The following is a 22,286-nucleotide window of genomic DNA, read 5'->3' on the forward strand; positions in this document are numbered from 1 at the left end:
GATGGGAAAATCTTCCATATTTATGAATTGGAAGAACTGTTAATCATCAAAATGTCCATACTACTGAGAGCAATGTGATCCCAATAAAAATATCAACGAAATTCTTCTTGGATCTAGGAAAAATGATGCTAAAATTCATATGAAAACACAAGAGACCCCAAATAGCTAAAGCAATCTTAGACAACAAAAACAAAGCCGTAGACACACAATACCGTATTTCAAGGCATACCAGAGGGCAGTTATAATCAAAAAAATCTGGTATTGGTGAAAAACTAATGTGTAGACCAATGGAACAGAATGGAAACTCTAGGAATCAATTCACACATCCACAACCAACTTCTCTTTGACAAAGGACCTGAAATCAGTTCCTGGAGCAAGGACAGACTCTTGAACAAATGGTGCTGGGAAAGCTGGATCTCTGCATGCAGAGTGTAAAAGTAGACCCCTGCCTTACACCTTAGCCACTCAAAATGGATCAAGGGCCTAAATGTACAATCCAATAACATCAAATTACCAGAGGACTTTGGTGAAACTATGCAAGACATTGGCATAGGCAAAGACTTCTTGGAAAAGACCCAGAGGTATAGGCAATCAAAGCCAAAATTGATATATGGGATTACATCAATCTGAGAAGTTTCTGTACTGCAAAGTAAACACTTAGCAATGTGAAGAGGCAACTGAGAGAATGGGAGAAAATATTTGAAAACTATGGAACTGGGGCCGGCACCGTGGCTCACTTGGTTAATCCTCCGCCTGCGGCACTGGCATCCGGGTTCTAGTCCCAGTTGCTCCTCTTCCAGTCCAGCTCTCTGCTGTGGCCCAGGAGTGCAGTGGAGGATGGCCCAGGTGCTTGGGCCCTGCACCCGCTTGGGAGACCAGGAGGAAGCACTGGCTCCTGGCTTCAGATCGGTGCAGCGCCAGCTGTGGCGGCCATTTGGGGAGTGAATCAATGGAGGGAAGACCTTTCTCTCTGTCTCTCTCTCTCACTGTCTGTAACTCTACCTGTCAAATAAAATAAATAAATAAATTTTAAAAACTATGAAACTGATAAAGGATTAATATCCAGAATCTATAAAGAGCTCAAGGAACTCAACAACAGCAACAGAACAATCCAGTTAAGTAATGGGCAAAGGACTTATACAGGAATTTTTCAAAGGAGGAAATTCAAAGGGCTGAAAGACACGTGAAGAGTGCTCAGGATAAATAGCCATCAGGGAAATTGAAGTCACAACTACAATGAGGTTTCACTTCACCACAGTTAGAATGGCTGTCATACAGAAATCAGTGAGCAATAAATGCTGGTGAGTGTATGGGTGCTAGTACAAGTTCCGGCTGCTCCACTTCCAATCCAGCTCTCTGTGATGGCCTGGGAAAGCAGTGGAAGATGGCCCAATTGCTTGGGCCCTTGCACCCACGTGGGAGACCTGGAAGAAGCTCCTGGCTCTGATTGGCCCAGCTCTGGTCATTGAAGCCATTGTGAACTAATGGATGAAAGTGAACTAATGGATGGAACCTCTCTCTCTCTCTCTCTCTCTCCTTCTCTCACTCTCTAATGCAGGCTTTGAAATAAATAAATAAAATGAATTCCCTTTCCTCTGCGTTATCACTGGCATTTGTTACTTTGTTTCTGATAATAACCATTCTGATTGGAGTGAGGTGATAGCTCATTGTGATTTTGATTTGCATTCTCTGAATGGCTAGTGATATCGGGCATTAAAAAATGTTTTTGTTGACCATTTGCATTCTATCTATTCAAATCCTTTGCTCATTTCTTAACTGGATCAATTGTTTTGTCATTCTTATTGTTTAGGTAATCTTTTAGTTTCTTGTACTTTCACTCTATTTTTTGATGTTTGCTGACAGCTCTTTTTAAAGGATTTGTTTATTTGCGTTATAGAGTGGGGAGAAGGGGAGAGAGAGAGAGAAATCTTCCATCCACTGGTTTACTCCCCCAGATGGTAGTAATGGTCAGGGCTGGTCCAGGCCAAAGCCAGGAGCCAGGAGATTCTTCCAGGTCTCCCACATGGGTGGCAGGGGCCCAAGTAGATGGCCTATCTTCTGCTGCCTTACCCAGGCCATTAAAAGGGAGCTGGGTTGGAAGTAGAGCAGCCAGGACTCAAACTGGTGCTCGTGTGGGATGCCAGCGCCACTGGTGGCAGCTTTACCTGGTACACCACAACGCTGGCCCCATGCGGACAGCTTTTAAGCCTCATCTTTCTTTTCTTTTTTCCCCATGTCTGGTTAAGCTAAGAAGTCCTGGTATGCCTTACTTTGTAACCACATAAATCTTTTCTATACCAGGAAACCCTCATCTCAGACCTACCATCTAACTACTGTAAAAACCCCAAGCTCATATTCTTTCCCCATTCTCTCAAGGCAGTTTTCTTTTTTTTTTTTAACTTTTATTCAATGAATACAAATTTCCAAAGTACAGCCTATGGACTACAATGGCTCCCCCCCCCAACTTCCCTCCCACCTGCAACCTTCCCCCCTCCCTCTCCCTCCCCCCTTCCATTCACACCAAGATTCATTTTCAATTCTCTTTATATACACAAGATCAGTTTAGCATATATTAAATAAAGATTTCAACAGTTTGCACCCACACAGAAACACAAAGTGAAAAATACTGTTTGAGTACTAGTCACAGCATCAAATCACAATGTACAGCACATTAAGGACAGAGATCCTACATGAGGAGTAAGTGCACAGTGACTCCTGTTGTTGAGTTAACAAATTGACACTCTTGTTTATGGCATCAGTAATCACCCTAGGCTCTTGTCATGAGTTGCCAAGGCTATGGAAGCCTTTTGAGTTCACCGACTCTGATCATATTTAGACAAGGCCATGGTCAAAGTGGAAGTTCTTTCCTCCCTTCAGAGAAAGGTACCTCCTTCTTTGATGACCTGTTCTCAAGGCAGTTTTCATTCAGGCTGGGAAGCCTGTCCTACTGTCTCAAGAAAGCTTCATTATGGAATAAATCTTTTCATATACTCTGTGTGTGTATGTGTGTGTATGTATGTGTGGTGTCATCTGTATCAACATCCAAATCAAATGCTGGAGGGAGTCCATCTTGACTCCATTGGAGTGAGTGTCCATAACAGTTGGTTCAGAGGACACAGTACCTGCACAATGCCCCCACCCATATATGCCTTCTGTAGATCTGGTTTGCTAACACTCTGATGGCAGATATGCATTTTGAGCTCCTGCTTGTTTATTGCCTGGCTTTTTGAGGTGTGATGCTTTGTTCTGTACTTGCTGAGTTCCACTAAGTCTCTTTTGTGGATTTGACTGACTTGAGTCATTTTTTATTTAATCGTCATCTAGAGAAGGAGGATGGGATGAACCTTTCTTTAACATTTTTCTGATCATGTGTCTGCCTGGGCCTATCTGTATGCCTTGAAATGCATCTTGTATCTCAATCCAACATTAGCCGTGACTCATGTTAGACTTAGGGGAATGGCTCTTACTTTGTCACCAGTGGGTCTTATGCTGCAGTCAGGAACTTCCCACATTCTGTAGGTCTCTCATCATGAAAGACCCTGAATTGTGCAATATGTGGCGCTATTGGCAGTCACCTGTGTAGAGGAAGAGCAGTAACTATTTGTATAGAAGCCATTATTTGGGGATTGGGTTAATGATTAAGAATGGGAATTATTATGCTTATGGATGGCATTGTCACCATGACATGTGATGGAACATTCTGGAGAGCTACTGCTTTGATCTCTTCATCAGAATGTCTCTGGTGTAGGATGAGATCCAAGAGTCAGCATAGTTTGCTAAAATTCTGGCAGTCATCATTTCACTGCATGCCCTGGTTGACACTAAGTCCCATCTGCACATTTTTACAGACTCTTGGGTAATCGCCAATAAGCCAGTCATCTAGTATGGCCAATGGCAACAAAATTCCTTGTCTAGGGTTTCCCTTTTTATTGTATTGAACTCTGAGCATCTCTTTCCTTACAGCTACCAAGATACAAATTAAAAATCCACATGTCTCTGCACATACTAAAGCCAGAATACAGTGCTTCATTAAGGCACTCATTTTACATCTCAAAATACAGTCATAGGCTCTTTGACGAGGCATTCAACAAAACACTCTCTCTCACACACACACACATGCATGCACACACACACACACATCTTCCCTTTCTGTACCACATTTGGGAAACAAAAGAAAACTTGGGTGTTCTTTTCTTTGATGCTGGCACACAGACCTCTTATCTGTAAGGTCTTATACAAGCCCCTCCTTGTAGCTGTCATGAAAACCTTAGCAAGTGTCTTCTTCCCCCCTTCTTAAACCATTTGGAAGTCCCTTGAAAGACCTACCCTGCTTCCCCTGAGACCTCAATTATGTAAATGTAAACACTTACGCACCTACTTGGTGTATTTGTGGCACCACCAATCCCAACATTTGTATCACATTTTATGCGGATTCCATTCTGTTTCCAGAATGGCCACATCAGTAGTAAATTAAACGATTAAGATAAAACAAATAATGAAGATATCAAAAATTAATAGAAAAATATACACTAGTGATCAATACAATAAAAAGTTTTTTTAAAAAAACTATTAATTCTCTTGAACAAATAATCAAAGAAAAATAGAAGCTATTAATAACATCAAGTATTTTTTTAACTTTTATTTAGTAAATATAATTTCCAAAGTATACCTTATGGATTACAATGGCTTCCCCCCCCCCATAACTTCCCTCCCACCCGCAAAACTCCCATCTCCCAATCCCTCTCCCATTCCATTCACATCAAGATTCATTTTAAATTATCTTTATATATAGAAGATTGATTTAGTATATATTAAGTACAGATTTCATCAGTTTGCACCCACACAGAACATAAAGTGTAAAATACTGTTTCAGTACTAGTTATAGCATTAATTCACATTGGACAACACATTAAGAACAGAGATCCCACATGAGGAGTAAGTGCGCAGTGACTCCTGTTGTTGACTTAACAATTTGACACGCTTGTTGTTTATGGCGTCAGTAGTCTCCCTAGGCTCTAGTCATGAGTTGCCAAGGCTATGGAAGCCTTTTGAATTTGCCAACACCGATCTTATTTAGACAAGGTGATAGTCAAAGTGGAAGTTCTCTCCTCCCTTGAGAGAAAGGTACCTCCTTCTTTGATGGCCCGTTCTTTCTACTGGGATCTCACTCGCAGAGATCCTTCAGTTAGGGTTTGTTGTTGTTGTTGTTGTTGTTGTTGTTGTTGTTGTTGTTTTGCCAGAGTGTCTTGGCTTTCCATGCCTGAAACACTCTCATGGGCTCTTCAGCCAGATCCGAATGCCTTAAGGGCTGATTCAGAGGCCAGAGTGCTGTTTAGGACATCTGCCATTCTATGAGTCTGCTGAATAACATCAAGTATTAAAAAGGCATTTTACAGATCTATAGATTTTAAACATCATAAGAAGATGTTACAAACACCTTTATGTCTGCAAACACTATTATGTCAATATATCTTAATTCTTTTTTAAAAAAATTATTTATGTATTTGAAAAAGTTACAGAGAGAGAGGGAGAGAGAGGAAGTCTTGCATCTGGCTGGTTCACTTTTCAAATGGTCACAACAACCAGGAGTAGGCCAGGCCGAGACCAAGTGCCAGGAGCTTCATTCAGAGCTCAAAAATGGATGGCAAGGACCCAAACACAGGTCATTAACTGGGAGCTGTATTAGAACTGAAGCAGCTGGGACATGAACTGATGCCAATATATGCCACATATGGGCACATTTATGCCCGCTATGCCACAACACCATCCCCAAGGACAGTGTTGTTTTTTTTTTTAAAGAAAAATGTTATCCTTTTGTTGTCCCATTTTCTAGCCAGAGTGACTTCAGATTGTTTAGAAATTATGATATAATAAAATCCTCCTTGTTCTCAGCAGGGAACCTCCTCTACTTACTCCTAACTCCTATTTGCCTTACTTCCACAACCTCATTTCCCTTGTCTGTCTTCTAGGATGGAATTCCTCAGCAAGATTGGGGAGGAGCAGTCTCACAGAGGAAGAAAAGTCCATCCAGGATCATGCAGGATAGCTCTCAGGTACCACTCCCTGCTAGGTGCTGGCCAGGCCATGCCTAAAATAGTGCTTTAATTTTTAAAAAGTCAATTAAATTAATAATATGTATTTTCTATAAACTGCATAGATGCAGAAAAAAACTTTTATTTAAGAGTCAAAAATCATTTGTAGCAGAAATTCTTAGAATATCAGGAATGGAGCAGAATGGCCTTAATCTAATGAAGGGTTTATCTAAGCCTGTTATCACTTTTTAAATCAATATTGTCCTAGAATTAATATTTCATGCAGTATGACAAGAAAAATAAAAGAGGATTTGGAAATGAAGTAAGACTAGTAATTGGTTAAGATTGATATGATTGTATATATAGAAAAACCAAAAAATAATTCTGATGAAGTATTAGGATTAACAAGTTAGTTTAGAAACATTTTTGGATAGAAAGTAAATTGTAGTTATTTTTGTCTATTCTAGCTACAAAGAGCTAAAAAGTCCTAAAAATAGTATATAATCATATCAAAAGTATTGAATATCTAGAAATATATGACAAAAAATTTACACTTCAATCCCAAAAAACCATAAAAGATTATTGAACAAAATTAATGAAGAGATATGTTCATGGATTGGAAGACATAATACTGGGATGAAGTCACTTATTTTCCAAACTGATGCCTAATGTTTGGATAATGATTTGATTTGTATCCTAAGGGTTCATGTGTTTGAGGCTTGGTCCCTAGCATGGTTATATAAGGGGTAATGGGATCTTTAAGATGTGGATAGCTGATGGTAAGTCCTTGGGTCATTAGGGGCATGCTCTTGAAGGGGATTATGCGACTTTTATCTTTCTGGTGTTCTATATATAGTAATATGACCTCTTACACCCACATGTACTGTGACACTATCTACTGTTAGGTCCTTGCTAAAAGCTGAATCAATGGGACTACCTGATCTTGGACTTTCATTCTCCAAATCCGAGAGCTAAAAACAATCTTTTTTCTGTATAAAGATTCAGCCTCGGATACTTTGTTACAGTAATGAAAAGCTGAGTGGTGCAGAAAATTGTTACTAAGGAGTAGGGTCGTTACTGTATCTGAAAATGTGGATGTGATTTTAGAATCGGGTGAGGGAATCAGCTTTGGAGACTTTGAAATATCTGTCTATGAAAAGCACAGAATGATGTAAATAGCATTATGGGCAATTCTGGTGAAGGCTCAGAATGAAACGAGCAAGTAGGGAAGGGCTAGAGAATCTTAGAGACTGGAAAATTGGTCATGACCAGAATGCCGATGCAAATGAAGATTCATTAGAAACTGGACTAAACGTCACCCTTGTTACATCATGGCAAAGGACTTGGCTACATTCTGTTCATGCTCTAAGATTTTCTGTAGTGTCAGCATTAAGAGTGATGGGCTAGTTCATTTGGTAGAAGAGATTTTTAAACAACAGAGCATTCAAGCTTCAGCATGAGTATTATCTGCCATTTTTAGTAAGATCTATGGTGAGATTCAGGAGCAAAATGAGACAAAGCAGGAAGATTTGGAAAATTTTCAACCTGGACACTGAAAAAAGAAAAAAACATGAAAAGGTTCAGCTGAACTATGCATTGCTAAAGAAATGATCTTAGATAAAGGGAAGCCTTGTTCTAATCATTAAGACGATGAGGAAAAGGGCATCTCAGACATCTTTGAGGCCACCCTTCCTATCACAGGCCACAGACCTTTCTGGGAAGAATTATTTCAGGATAGGGCTCCAGGCATTCTGCATGGACTCACTGTCCAGGACTGCCTCAGCACAATATGGACACTCCGATCTGCTACTGGAATGAGCTGCACAAAGACCTGTTTGAACTGTAGCTATAGTCACCCAGTATATCACTGACTGCAAGGAAATGAATCCTGATTCAAGAAATGCATCCTGATTCAACTAATTATAAAAGGTGATTGAAAAAATAGTGCAAAAAACCAGCACAAATAGAAAACAAATAGCAGTATAGTAGATCTAAACCTGGCCACATCAATAATCCTAATATACATAAATAAGTAGTATAAATATCACATTTACAAGACAGAAATTGCCACATTGAATAGAACAACAAAACCCAACTGTATACTGCCTTAAACAAAAGTACTTTAGGTGAAAGACACAAATAGATTAAGAACATTTGATGCTAACACTAATAAAAAAAAATCCGGGTAGCTATGCTTATGTTATACAAAATAATTTTCAGAGTAAAGAATATTTCGAGGAATAAAGAAAGTCATTTCAAAATGGTACAGGAGTAAGTTAACCAGAAGGGCATAAAAAACTTGAGGAGTGCTAGTTTCCTGGAAATTACATAGGTCAAATCTTACCAAGTTGTACACGTTAAATGTGTACAATTTATTGTGTGTCAAATTTTAAAAGTTTGGTACATGAATAACTGTATTATTAGCATAAAATAAAACCCTTAGATACTCATGAAACATTAAGCTTTTTGCCTTATAGTAAAATACCTGTGGTTAATTTTAAATTCTTTTATGTGATCAAAGTTATCAATCTTGAGTAAAAATGGTGCAGTTAAATCAATAGCAAGATAAACCATCAATGTATTACTGATTCTGGTATCACTGACTCCTTCTTTAGAGAAACAAGCAAAAGAATCCTACTTGCAACATACCCTAATAACAACTCTGGGTATATTAAGGATTTAATAAATAAATAAAATCATTAAAACAGTAGAGGTAAATCCAGATTAATAGATCTTGCTGATTGGGAGATAAAACTAAGCAAAATAAAAGACACAGATTCATTTCATACATAAAATAATCAAAGTTAAAATGATATATAAGGCAAACAACTGGAAAAATGGGTTAACATCCTCAACTTAGAATAAAAAGTCTTAATCAATAAAAAAATTAGAAGTATAATGTAAAATTGGGCAAAAATGTAAATCAGTAATTCACAGTAGCAAAACTAGTAAAAAAATCAGCTTAATACCTTTTAAAAAATAAAGTGTAATGCTTATTACTTTCCCTTTATACAAAGTCTTAAACAAATTATTGTCAAAAGCTTGGTAAAGCAGGTGTTGGTTGAAGTTTAAATTAGTATGGACTTCAACATCTTTACATTTTTATCAGTTTTTCCACAACACAGAATTTGGTTGGCTATAAGAATTAACTTACAAAATAATCAGAGGAAAACATAAAGATGCATACAAAGAAATTTGCTGAAGTATTATTTATATGATGAAAATGGGGAGAAGCCCAGCTAACCTAAAAATAGAGAAGTGCCTTCATATTTATCAGACAAAATACTCAATAGTCACATTTCAAGATGAAACATCAAAACAGTGCTTCATAGGGAAGTGATCATACAAAAAGGTTAAGTGAAAAAAGTTAGTTACAAAATTGTTCATTGAGTTTTATCTAAATTTTTTAACTACCCATTCTATGGCAGAACATTTTTTTTTAAAGTCAGAAGTTATCTGTCATAAGTTATCTCAGTGTAATCAAGATTCGGTTGTACTTTTTTCTTGATACCATTCTACATTTACCAAATTTTCTGTAATTACCCTTTTTGATTATATAAACTAATATATGTGGAAGGCTAGACCACAAACAAACATACCAATGGACAAATAAACAACCAGGCAACACAAAAGGAATATATGGAAAGTAAAGGTTAATTTTAGAATTGAAATATATTTAAACATATATATATTTCATTTTCAATTATCTTTATATACAGAAGATCAATTTAGTATATATTAAGTAAAGATTTCATCAGTTTGTACCCACAGAAAAACACAAAGTGTAAAATACTGTTTCAGTACTAGTTATAGCATTACTTCACATTGGACAGCACACTAAGGACAGATCCCACATGAGAAGTACACAGTGACTCCTGTTGTTGACTTAACAATTTGACACTCAGAGAGCGGAGCCAAGATGGCAGAATAGTGAGGGCGCGCACTGATAGTCCAGGAAAATTTAGTTTAATAAAAGTGGAGTTACGGTAACCTCAGAAAAAGGACCAGGAAAAAATTGCAGAGGAAACTCTTCTGGATTTAGTGGCTGTGAATCGGAGGACCTACTGGGAGAACAAGGTCGCCTACCGCTTGGAAGCCGAGCCGCGGGAGCCGCAGCGTCTGCGCGCCAGTGCAGGAAGGGGAGTGCATGTCACACAGACACCAGCGGGGAGAGTTGGGATGCCCAGGGCTCCGAGTCCACACATCGGCGCTGGAAAGGGAGGTGAGCTCAATAACCCGAGACATTGGCAGGGAAACGGTGGTCAGAATCTAGAGGGGAGCCGGAAAGTGCACCAGACTCACTACCGGAGAGAAGGAAAAAAAGGGGGGGGGGGTTTCTCTCTTCGACAACCTTGCAAAGGTTGCAAGGCTGCAAGGCTTGCAAGAGTTTCCAAGAGTTTGCAAGAGAGAAAGAGCAGGCCCCCTCTCTGGATTTACATAACAACAGGGGAGAGCTAAGGAACTGAGTCACTACAATTCAGTAGCCTAGGCAACCCATTGGGAGTCCAGAGGAGAAACAGAGCCTGCACAGACTCTTTGGGTAGAAGCCAGAGATCGGAAGCTAAATACCATCAATTCTGCACAGCCGTGCCGTGCGGTATTACTTACCCCCTGAATAAATAAAATAAATAAATAAATAAATAAATAGAGAGAGATTTACCACGCGTAACCTGAGGGCGTCACCTTTGCACACCCTTAACCAGGAAGAACCAAGCAGAGCTCTCAGAACACCCATCTCAAGCCTCCAGGGCTCCTCCAACAGCAGGCAGTCCACTTAACACGGACATAGTATAAAATAAAATAAAAAAAAAAGTACAGTGACGAAAGAAGAATTAACTATGCCAAGCAACAAACACAGAAATCGAGGGAACAAGATCAATGATGACACTATGATGCCTCCAAATAAACAAAACACCCCAAACCAAGATTATGAAGATGATGAGATAGAAGAAATGCAAGATACGGATTTCAAAAAATTTATGATAAGAACATTTAGAAGTTTTCAAAAGCAAATCCTTGAACGACAGAAATCCTTATTGGACAGGATTGAAAATCTCTCTCATGAAAATGAAATTTTAAGGAAGAATCAAAATGAAACTCAGAAACTAGTAGAACAGGAAAGTGTGATAGTGAAGAGAAATCAAAATGAAATGAAGAGCTCAATAGATCAAATGACAAACACATTAGAAAGCCTTAAAAACAGAATTGGTGAAGCAGAAGAGAGAATATCGGACTTAGAAGATAGAGCACAGGAAAACATACAGTCAAACCAAAGAAAAGAAGAGGAAATTAGAAATCTAAAAAATATTGTTGGGAATCTACAGGATACTATTAAAAAAACCAACATTCGAGTTCTAGGAGTTTCTGAAGGCATGGAGAGAGAGGAAGGATTAGAAGGCCTTTTTAGTGAGATTCTAGCAGAGAATTTTCCAGGTTTGGAGAAGGACAGAGACATCCTAGTACAGGAAGCTCATAGAACCCCCAATAAACATGACCAAAAGAGATCCTCACCACGACACGTGGTAATTAAACTTACCACAGTGAAACATAAAGAAAAGATCCTAAAATGTGCAAGAGAGAAACGTCAGATTACTCTCAGAGGATCTCCAATTAGACTCACAGCAGACTTCTCATCAGAAACACTACAGGCTAGGAGGGAATGGCGAGACATAGCATAGGTGCTAAGAGAGAAAAATTGCCAGCCCAGAATATTATATCCTGCTAAGCTCTCATTTGTGAATGAAGGTGAAATAAAGACCTTTCATAGCAAACAGAAATTGAAAGACTTTGTGGCCACTCGTCCGGCCCTGCAAAAGATACTTAAAGATGTGCTACACTCAGAAACACAGAAACACGGCCATCAATATGAAAGAAGGGAAAGGAAGAACACCTACCAGTAAAAGAGCATGGGAAGCTCAAAGCATATACTAGAAAATATCTCTGGGAAAATGGCAGGGCAAAGTCACTATGTACCAATAGTCACATTAAACGTGAATGGTCTGAATTCTTCAGTTAAAAGACACCGTTTGGCTGATTGGCTCAAAGAACACAACCCAACTATTTGTTGCCTACAAGAAACACATCTCTCTAACAAAGAGGCATGCAGATTAAAAGTGAAAGGTTGGAAAAAGATATTCCATGCCAACAGAAACCAAAAAAAAAAGCAGGTGTAGCCATATTAATATCAGACAAAATAAACTTTAATACAAAAACTGTTAAGAGAGACAAAGATGGACACTATATAATGATTAAGGGTTCAATTCAACAAGAAGATGTAACTATTATAAATGTATATGCACCTAATTACAGGGCACCGGTCTATTTAAAAGATATGTTAAGGGACTTAAAGGGAGATTTAGATTCCAATACAATAGTACTGGGGGACTTCAATACTCCACTCTCAGAAATAGACAGATCATCCGGACAGAAGATCAACAAGGAAACAGCAGATTTAATCGACACTATTGCCCAAATGGATCTAACAGATAGCTACAGAACTTTCAACCCTACATCTACAGACTTCACATTCTTCTCAGCAGTGCATGGAACCTTCTCTAGGATTGATCACATACTAGGCCATAAAGCAAGTCTCAGCAAATTTAAAAGAATTAGAATCATACCATGCAGCTTCTCAGACCACAGCTGAATGAAGCTGGAAATTAGCAACTCAGGAAACCCCAGAAAGTATGCAAACACATGGAGACTGAACAACATGCTCCTGAATGAACACTGGGTCATTCAAGAAATCAAAAGAGAAATCAAAAACTTTCTGGAAGTAAATGAAGACAACAACACAACATATCAAAACTTATGGGATACAGCAAAAGCAGTATTGAGAGGCAAGTATATAGCAATAGGTGCCTATATCAAGAAATTGGAAAGGTACCAAATAAATGAGCTTTCAGCACATCTCAAGGACCTAGAAAAACTGCAGCAAACCAGACCCAAATCTAGTAGGAGAAGAGAAATAATTAAAACCAGAGAAGAAATTAACAGCATTGATTCAAAAAAAAAACACTACAAAAAATCAGCCAAGCGAGAAGCTGTTTTTTTGAAAAAATAAACAAAATTGACACCCCATTGGCCCAACTAACTAAAAAAAGAAGAGAAAAGACCCAAATCAATAAAATCAGAGATGAAAAAGGAAACGTAACAACAGACACCACAGAAATAAAAAGAATCATCAGAAATTACTACAAGGACCTGTATGCCAGGAAACAGGAAAACCTATCAGAAATGGATAGATTCATGGACACATGCAATCTACCATAATTGAACCATGAAGACATAGAAAACCTAAATAGACCCATAACTGAAACAGAAATTGAAACAGTAGTAAAGGCCCTCCCAAAAAAGAAAAGCCCAGGATCAGATGGATTCACTGCTGAATTCTTCCAGACATTTAAAGAAGAACTAATCCCATTTCTTCTCAAACTATTCAGAACAATCGAAGAAGAGGGAATCCTCCCAAATTCTTTCTATGAAGCCAGCATCACCTTAATCCCTAAGCCAGAGAAAGATGCAGCACTGAAAGAAAATTATAGACCAATATCCCTGATGAACATAGATGCAAAAATCCTCAATAAAATTCTCGCCAATAGAATACAACAACACATCAGAAAAATCATCCACCCAGACCAAGTGGGATTCATCCCTGGTATGCAGGGATGGTTCAAAATTTGCAAATCAATCAATGTGATTCACCACATTAACAGACTGCACAAGAAAAACCATATGATTATCCCAATTGATGCAGAGAAAGCATTCGATAAAATTCAACACCCTTTCATGATGAAAACTCTAAGCAAATTGGGTATAGAAGGAACATTCCTCAATATAATCAATGCAATTTATGAAAAACCCACGGCCAGCATCCTATTGAATGGGGAAAAGTTGGAAGCATTTCCACTGAGATCTGGCACCAGACAGGGATGCCCACTCTCACCACTGCTATTTAACATAGTTCTGGAAGTTTTAGCCAGAGCCATCAGACAAGAAAAAGAAATTAAAGGAATACAAATTGAGGAGGAAGAAGTCAAACTATCCCTCTTTGCAGACGATATGATTCTTTACTTAGGGGATCCAAAGAACTCTACTAAGAGACTATTGGAACTCATAGAGGAGTTTGGCAAAGTGGCAGGATATAAAATCAATGCACAAAAATCAACAGCCTTTGTATACACAAGCAATGCCACGGCTGAGAAAGAACTGCTAAGATCAATCCCATTCACAATAGCTAAAAAAACAATCAAATACCTTGGAATAAACTTAACCAAGGACGTTCAAGATCTCTACGATGAGAATTACAAAATCTTAAAGAAAGAAATAGAAGAGGATACCAAAAAATGGAAAAATCTTCCATGCTCGTGGATTAGAAGAATCAACATCATCAAAATGTCCATTCTCCCAAAAGCAATTTATAGATTCAATGCAATTCCAATCAGGATACCAAAGACATTCTTCTCAGATCTAGAAAAAATGACGCTGAAATTCATATGGAGGCAAAAGAGACCTCGAATAGCTAAAGCAATCTTGTACAACAAAAACAAAACTGGAGGCATCACAATACCAGATTTCAGGACATACTACAGGGCAGTTGTAATCAAAACAGCGTGGTACTGGTACAGAAACAGATGGATAGACCAATGGAACAGAATTGAAACACCAGAAATCAACCCAAACATCTACAGCCAACTTATATTTGATCAAGGATCTAAAACCAATTCCTGGAGCAAGGACAGTCTATTCAATAAATGGTGCTGGGAAAACTGGATTTCCACGTGCAGAAGCATGAAGCAAGACCCCTACCTTACACCTTACACAAAAATCCACTCAACATGGATTAAAGACCTAAATCTATGATCTGACACCATCAAGTTATTAGAGAACATTGGAGAAACCCTTCAAGATATTGGCACAGGCAAAGAGTTTCTGGAAAAGACCCGGGAGGCACAGGCAGTCAAAGCCAAAATCAACTATTGGGATTGCATCAAATTGAGAAGTTTCTGTACTGCAAAAGAAACAGGAGAGTGAAGAGACAACTGACAGAATGGGAAAAAATATTTGCAAACTATGCAACAGATAAAGGGTTAATAACCAGAATCTACAAAGAGATCAAGAAACTCCACAACATCAAAACAAACAACCCAGTTAAGGGATGGGCCAAGGACCTCAATAGACATTTTTCAAAAGAGGAAATCCAAATGGACAACAGGCACATGAAAAAATGTCCAAGAAAACTAGCAATCAGGGAAATGCAAATCAAAACCACAATGAGGTTTCACCTCAACCTGGTTAGAATGGCTCACATGCAGAAACCTACCGACAACAGTTGCTGGCGAGGATGTGGGGAAAATGGGACACTAACCCACTGTTGGTGGGAATGCAAACTGGTCAAGCCACTACGGAAGTCAGTCTGGAGATTCCTCAGAAACCTGAAGATAACCCTACCGTTCAACCCAGCCATCCCACTCCTTGGAATTTACCCAAAGGAATTTAAATTGGCAAACAAAGAAGCGGTCTGCACCCTAATGTTTATTGCAGCTCAGTTCACAATAGCCAAGACCTGGGACCAACCTAAATGCCCATCAACGGTAGACTGGATAAAGAAATTATGGGATATGTACTCTTTAGAATACTATACTGCAGTAAGAAACAACAAAATCCAGTCATTTGCAACAAAATGGAGGAATCTGGAACACATCATGCTGAGTGAAATAAGCCAGTCCCAAAGGGACAAATACCATATGTTCTCACTGATCGGTGACAACGAACCGAGCACCAAAAAGGAAACCTGTTGAAGTGAAATCGACACTATGAGAAATGGTGACTTGATCAGCATATCTCTGACTGCTAATGGACAACTTAATACATTATCCCTCATAGTATTTTTTTTTGTCTGTTCTACTTAATATGACTGGTTTAATTCTGTAATTATCACACAGTTATTCTTAAGTGTTGAAAATTAACCGAAATGTGATCCCTGTTAAACATAAGAGTGGGAATAAGAGAGGGAAGAGATGTATAATTTGGGACATGCTCGGGCTGACTTGCCCCAATTGGTAGAGTTGGAAACATACCAGGGGATTCCAATTCAATCCCATCAAGGTGGCATGTGTCAATGCCATCTCACTACTCCAAGTGATCAATTTCAGTTCACAATTGATCATAATGAAAGGACTAAGAGTCAAAGGGAGCACATAAACAAGTCTAGTATCTGCTAACACCAACCGATAGAATAAATAAAGGGGAGAGTGATCCAACATGGGAAGTGAGATACTCAGCAGACTCATAGAATGGCGGATGTCCTAAATAGCACTCTGGCCTCAGAATCAGCCCTAAAGGCACTCGGATCTGGCTGAAAAGCCCATGAGAGTATTTCAGGCATGGAAAGCCAAGACACTCTGGCAAAAAGATCTCTGTGAGTGAGATCCCAGTGGAAAGAACAGGTCTTCAAAGAGGGAGGTGCCTTTCTCTGAAGGGAGGAGAGAACCTCCACTTTGACTATGACCGTGTCTAAACAAGATAAGAGTCGGAGAACTCAAGGGGCTTCCATAGCCTTGGAAACTCATAACTGGTGCATAGGGAGATTACTGATGCCATAAACAGGAGTGTCAATTGGTAAAGTCAACAACAGGAGTCACTGTGCACTTACTCCTCATGTAGGATCTCGGTCCTTAACGTGCTGTACACTGAGGCTTAATGCTATAACGAGTACTCAAACAGTATATTTCACTTTGTGTTTCTATGGGGGTGCAAACGACTGAAATCTTTACTTAATGTACACTAAACTGATCTTCTGTAAAAAAAAAAAAAAAAAAAAAAAAAGAAAGAAAGAAAGAAAGAAATTTTCAACTCCCAACTTGACTCTCACTGGAATTAAACATGACAATAGGTCTGATCTGATTTCATCATAATTTAAAAAAAAATCATCTATTATTTTTCACTTTATGTTTCTGTGTGGGAGCAAACTGTTGAAATACTTACTTAAGGTATACTAAGCTGATCTTCTGTATATTAAGATAATCGAAAATGAATCTTGATGTGAATGGGAGGGGAGAGGGAGTGAGAAAGGGGAGGGTTGTTGGTGGGAGGGACGGTATGGGGGGGGGAAGCCATTGTAACCCATGAGTCGTACTTTGGAAATTTATATTCATTAAATAAAAGATAAAAAAAAAATACACAGTTATTCTTAAATGTTGAAAATTAACTGAAATATGATCCCTGTTAAAGATAAGAGTGGGAATAAGAGAGGGAAGAGATGTACAATTTGGGACATGCTCAAGCTGACTTGCCCCAAATGGTAGAGTTAGAAACATACCAGGGGATTCCAATTCAATCCCATCAAGGTGGCATGTACCAATGCCATCTCACTATTCCAAGTGATCAATTTCAGTTCACAATTGATCATAATGATAGGACTAAGAGTCAAAGGGAGCTAATAAACAAGTCTAGTACCTGCTAATACTAACCGATAGAATAAATAAAGGGGAGAGTGATCCAACATGGGAAGGGAGATACTCAGCAGACTCATAGAATGGCAGATGTCTTAAATAGCACTCTGGCCTCAGAATCAGCCCTAAAGCCATTCGGATCTGGCTGAAAAGCCCATGAGAGTATTTCAGGCATGGAAAGCTAAGACACTCTGGCAAAAAAAAAAAAAAAAAAAAAAAAAAAAAAAAAAACACCCTAAATGAAAGATCTCTGTGAGTGAGATCCCAGTGGAAAGAACAGGTCTTCAACGAAGGAGGTACCTTTCTCTGAAGGGAGGAGAGAACCTCCACTTTGACTATGACCTTGTCTAAACAAGATAAGAGTTGGAGAACTCAAAAGGCTTCCATAGCCTTGGAAACTCATGACTGGAGCATAGGGAGATTACTGATGCCATAAACAGGCGTGTCAATTTGTAAAGTCAACAACAGGAGTCACTGTGCACTTACTCCTCATGTAGGATCTCTGTCCTTAATGTGCTGTACATTGAGATTTAATGCTATAACGAGTACTCAAACAGTATATTTCACTTTGTGTTTCTATGGGGGTGCAAACTGTTGAAATCTTTACTTAATGTATACTAAACTGATCTTCTGTTAAAAAGAAAAAAGAAAAAAGAAAAAAGAAAAAAGAAATTATCAATTCCCAACTTGACTCTTACTGGGATTAAACATGACAATAGGTCTGATCTGATTTCATCATCATTTAAAAAATCATCTATTATTTTTCACTTTATGTTTCTGTGTGGGAGCAAACTGTTGAAATCTTTATTTAATGTATACTAAACTGATCTTCTTTATATTAAGAGAATCGAAAATGAATCTTGATGTGAATGGAAAGGGAGAGGGAGTGGGAAAGGGGAGGGTTGCGGGTGGGAGGGACGGTCTGGGGGGGAAGCCATTGTAATCCATAAGTTGTACTTTGGAAATTTATATTCATTAAATAAAAGCTTAAAAAAAACAATTTGACACTCTTGTTTATGGTGTCAGTAATCTCCCTAGGCTCTTGTCATGAGTTGCCAAGCCTATGGAAGCCTTTTGGGTTCGCGGACTTCGATCTTATTCCGACAGGGTCATAGTCAAAGTGGAAGTTCTCTCCTCCCTTCAGAGAAAGGTACCTCCTTCTTTGATGACCCGTTCTTTCCACTGGGATCTCACTCGAAGAGATCTCTCATTTAGTTTTTTTTTGTTTTTGTTTTTGTTTTTTTTTGCCAGAGTGTCTTAGCTTTCCATGCCTGAAATACTCTCATGGGCTCTTCAGCCGGATCTGAATGCCTTAAGGGCTGATTCTGAGGCCAGAGTGCTGTTTAGGACATCTGCCATTCTATGAGTCTGCTGTGTATTTTTTTTGTTTAAACTTTGAATAATATGTTTGATTTTCCTATATTAGACATGAGAAATGTAGAAAATGTTTTCAGCAGAAGAAAACTCCTTTACCCAAGGCCACATCCTTCACAGGACCAGCCAGCATCCAGTGCCTGATCAGTCTAGGGGTGAAAAGCTCAGCCCCCTTGCTTTAGGTTAGAGGCCATCTTAAGACCAATCTCAACTGCAGAACTCCATGCAGGGTCTGCAGAGGCCATTACTGGGGATACAGTGCTGCTCCACCCTTTCTCTGTCCAATCCTGTTTGTGTCCCCTCCCTTGCACAGGTGTTAAGCGCAAAGTATGTTTCCATCTCAGGGTCTGCCTCCCAGAGAAAGTAAACTGTGAAAAGAAACAACAGTTGATAGAGGATAAAGGAATAGTGAGAGCTGCAAGAAAACAACTACACCTGGAAGTTGACACCATCTAGAAAACCACTTATAGAAAGTCAAAGAGATCAAGAATATGCTCTTAAAACTACATATATGAAATACATGAAAACTGATCCCTTTATATAAATAAACAAATTTTTCATAAGAATGTATGTAAGAATTTAAGGGAAAATGGTTTAAAAAGATAGACTTTCCTTTAAAACTTAAAGAAAAGGTCATTTAAAATTTACTCGATTTCACAGAATGCAGAAAAGGAACATTTTCATGGGGAAAGTTTTTTAAATGAAAGAAATTCAAACATGTATATTATTAGACTAAGTCTATAAATGAATTCAACTTTTTAGTTAAAATATTTTCATTGAAAGTAACATTATTTGCTGTTTACAAGAGACTCATCTAAAATGTAAGGGCACCAAAAGGATGAAACAAAAGAGAAAAGATGAACTGGACAAATACTAACCCAAGGAAAATTGGTATGTTCCTATCTATAAAATGCAATGTTTGTTTTTAAAAGGAAAACAATTATTGGGAAAATATAAGAATTCTATATAATTATTTAAAATTGAAGTCATCAAATAGATAAAATAATTATGAACCATTAAGTAACTATTAATATAGTTTCAGGATACATCTAAAAATAACAATTTCAGAGAAGTTGGCAAGTTCATAATTATAGTGAGACAATTTAATCTGATCATTTTAAGACTGTTATTTGTGTTAATTAATAGAGATAGTAAGCAACAATTTTTAGTAAGAAGTAAAAATGTGAACACAATGAACCAGTGAATCCCACGATTTGGTATACCGTACCAATTTACCTAATTTCACTTCTAACATTTTTTTCCAATCGTTCTTTCTTTGACATTAATCACATTTTTATTTACTCTTTAAATTACTATTTTTGATTCCTTGGGCTTGTAGAATGTCAAGAGGTTAATAATATTCAATATAATACCATGCCCTTTCTTTTACTGTTTGGCATTTCCTACTTTAACAGCCTACTAACACAGTGTTTCCACCAAGAATGTCATTTTTTAAAAAAAGATTTATTTATTTGAAAGGTAGAGTTACAGAGAGACAGAAGCAGAGAGAGAGAGAGGGAGGTCTTCCATCTGCTGGTTCACTCTCCAAGTGGCTGCAATGGCTAGAGCTGCGCTGATCTGAAGCCAGGAGCCAGGAGCTTCCTGCAGATCTCCCACATGGGTACAGGGGCCTAAGCATCTAGGCCGTCTTTCACTGCTTTTCAAGACCATAGCAGGGAGCTGGATCAGAACTGGAGCAGCCTAGACTCAAACTGGCACTCACATGGGATGCTGGCACTGTAGGCAACAGCTTTATCAGCTATGCCATAGCACTGGCTGCCATGCATGTGGCTTGCCATCTCCCACATGTGCTGGAGATTTCGTAAATGGATGATTTTTTTTTCTCATATGAGATAAAATCAAACAGTAACATTTAATCTCATTTTACTATATGTAGTCATCAAAACATTAAGTTTAAAATTATATTATTGAATTACTTTTTTTCTACTCACTTTCTGTCATTTTTATTTCAGTTCAGCCCAGTAAAGGAATATGTAAGTCTTCCTTATTTTCCAGGTAAGTTTTTTTGTACATAACTTATTATAATTTTCAATATTTACTCAGTGAAATTGGGAACATGAATAATTATTACAAGACTTTCTCTCAAAAGGTAAATTACACCTTTTATTATTATTGACATGATGACCTATGAAATTACAATATCAACAGGAAATCAAGCAAGGTAAAATATAAGTAGCCTTAAAATCTAGAACCTAGGTAACTTTTATTTTATATATCTCAATCTAATATAAGTAAACCATTTATTAGTTTGATTATCTGTGTTTTCCAAAGTTTTTGTCTACCCTGTAAGTAAACCTAACATAGAGGTTTTTCTAAATCAGAAAGTTTTTCGGTAATATTATGAAGACACTTAACGTATCAATAAATCAAAAGGTGATAATCAAACGATTTAACAACAAATACAGCCTGAGCATAGAAAACCAGATCACGTGCTACTGTTGGATCAGAGTTCTGGAGAACCCTTGCTGAATTATGTCAGGGTAAGGGATATGGGACATTCCCAAGGGACTCGGTGTAGCCAGGGCAATGAGTGTAAGGCAATACTGAGACGTCTTGAGACAACTTTTTACCAGTTAGTACAAAAAGCATTCAATATTCTAACAATTTAAACAGTCATATCTGTATAGTGACTGCATATCCACCCAGAGGAGACTACTGTAGTCTAATTAGAATGAAGAGAAAAAATAGCTGGCTAGCTAACTAGGACACTTGCTACACCAGGAAGTTTAAACAAGTGATCACATTTCTGTGTAACATACAAGCATTCTTGGGTTGTAGAGGGTGATCTCTAATTAAGGACTTGTGGTAAAAAAGAAAAAGCACATAAAAGTGTGATTGACAAGATGGTTTTAGAACAAAGCCACCAAGCCGGCACTGCAGCTCACTAGGCTAATCCTCCGCCTTGCAGCGCCGGCACACTGGGTTCTAGTCCCAGTCGGGCTGCCGGATTCTGTCCCGGTTGCCCCTCTTCCAGGCCAGCTCTCTGCTGTGGCCAGGGAGTGCAGTGGAGGATGGCCCAAGTGCTTGGGCCCTGCACCCGCATGGGAGACCAGGAGAAGCACCTGGCTCCTTCCTTCGGATCAGCGTGGTACGCCGGCCACAGTGCGCCAGCCGTGGCGGCCATTGGAAGGTGAACCAACAGCAAAAGGAAGACCTTTCTCTCTGTCTCTCTCTCTCACTGTCCACTCTGCCTGTCAAAAAAAAAAAAAAAAAAGCCACCAAATGAGAAATTTGGCTTGGTTTGAATAATAGAATATGGTGGGCCGGCGCCGCGGCTCACTAGGCTAATCCTCCGCCTTGCGGCGCCGGCACACTGGGTTCTAGTCCCGGTCGGGGCACCGGGTTCTGTCCCGGTTGCCCCTCTTCCAGGCCAGCTCTCTGCTGTGGCCAGGGAGTGCAGTGGAGG

The 22,286-nt window shown here is 38.6% G+C and overlaps 1 protein-coding gene across 12 annotated transcripts in view; it reads left to right on the plus strand.

Annotated features, from left to right (window-relative positions):
- The window catches only part of C2CD6 (C2 calcium dependent domain containing 6), a 200,151-nt gene that overhangs the window by 127,141 nt on the left and 50,724 nt on the right, over positions 1-22,286 (plus strand). For 10 of the 12 annotated variants that reach the window (XM_051849266.2, XM_051849268.2, XM_008258970.4 and 7 more), the window contains 2 exons: positions 5,970-6,053; positions 20,833-20,875. In XM_051849266.2, coding sequence (XP_051705226.2) covers positions 5,970-6,053; positions 20,833-20,875 — 127 coding nt within the window. Of the gene's footprint in view, positions 1-5,969; positions 6,054-19,665; positions 19,693-20,832; positions 20,876-22,286 lie in introns of those variants that run through there. The other 2 variants (XM_051849279.2, XM_051849280.2) reach the window with 1 other exon arrangement.

This window comes from Oryctolagus cuniculus, chromosome 3 (assembly GCF_964237555.1).
Source record: "Oryctolagus cuniculus chromosome 3, mOryCun1.1, whole genome shotgun sequence".
NCBI classification, from domain to species: domain Eukaryota; kingdom Metazoa; phylum Chordata; class Mammalia; order Lagomorpha; family Leporidae; genus Oryctolagus; species Oryctolagus cuniculus.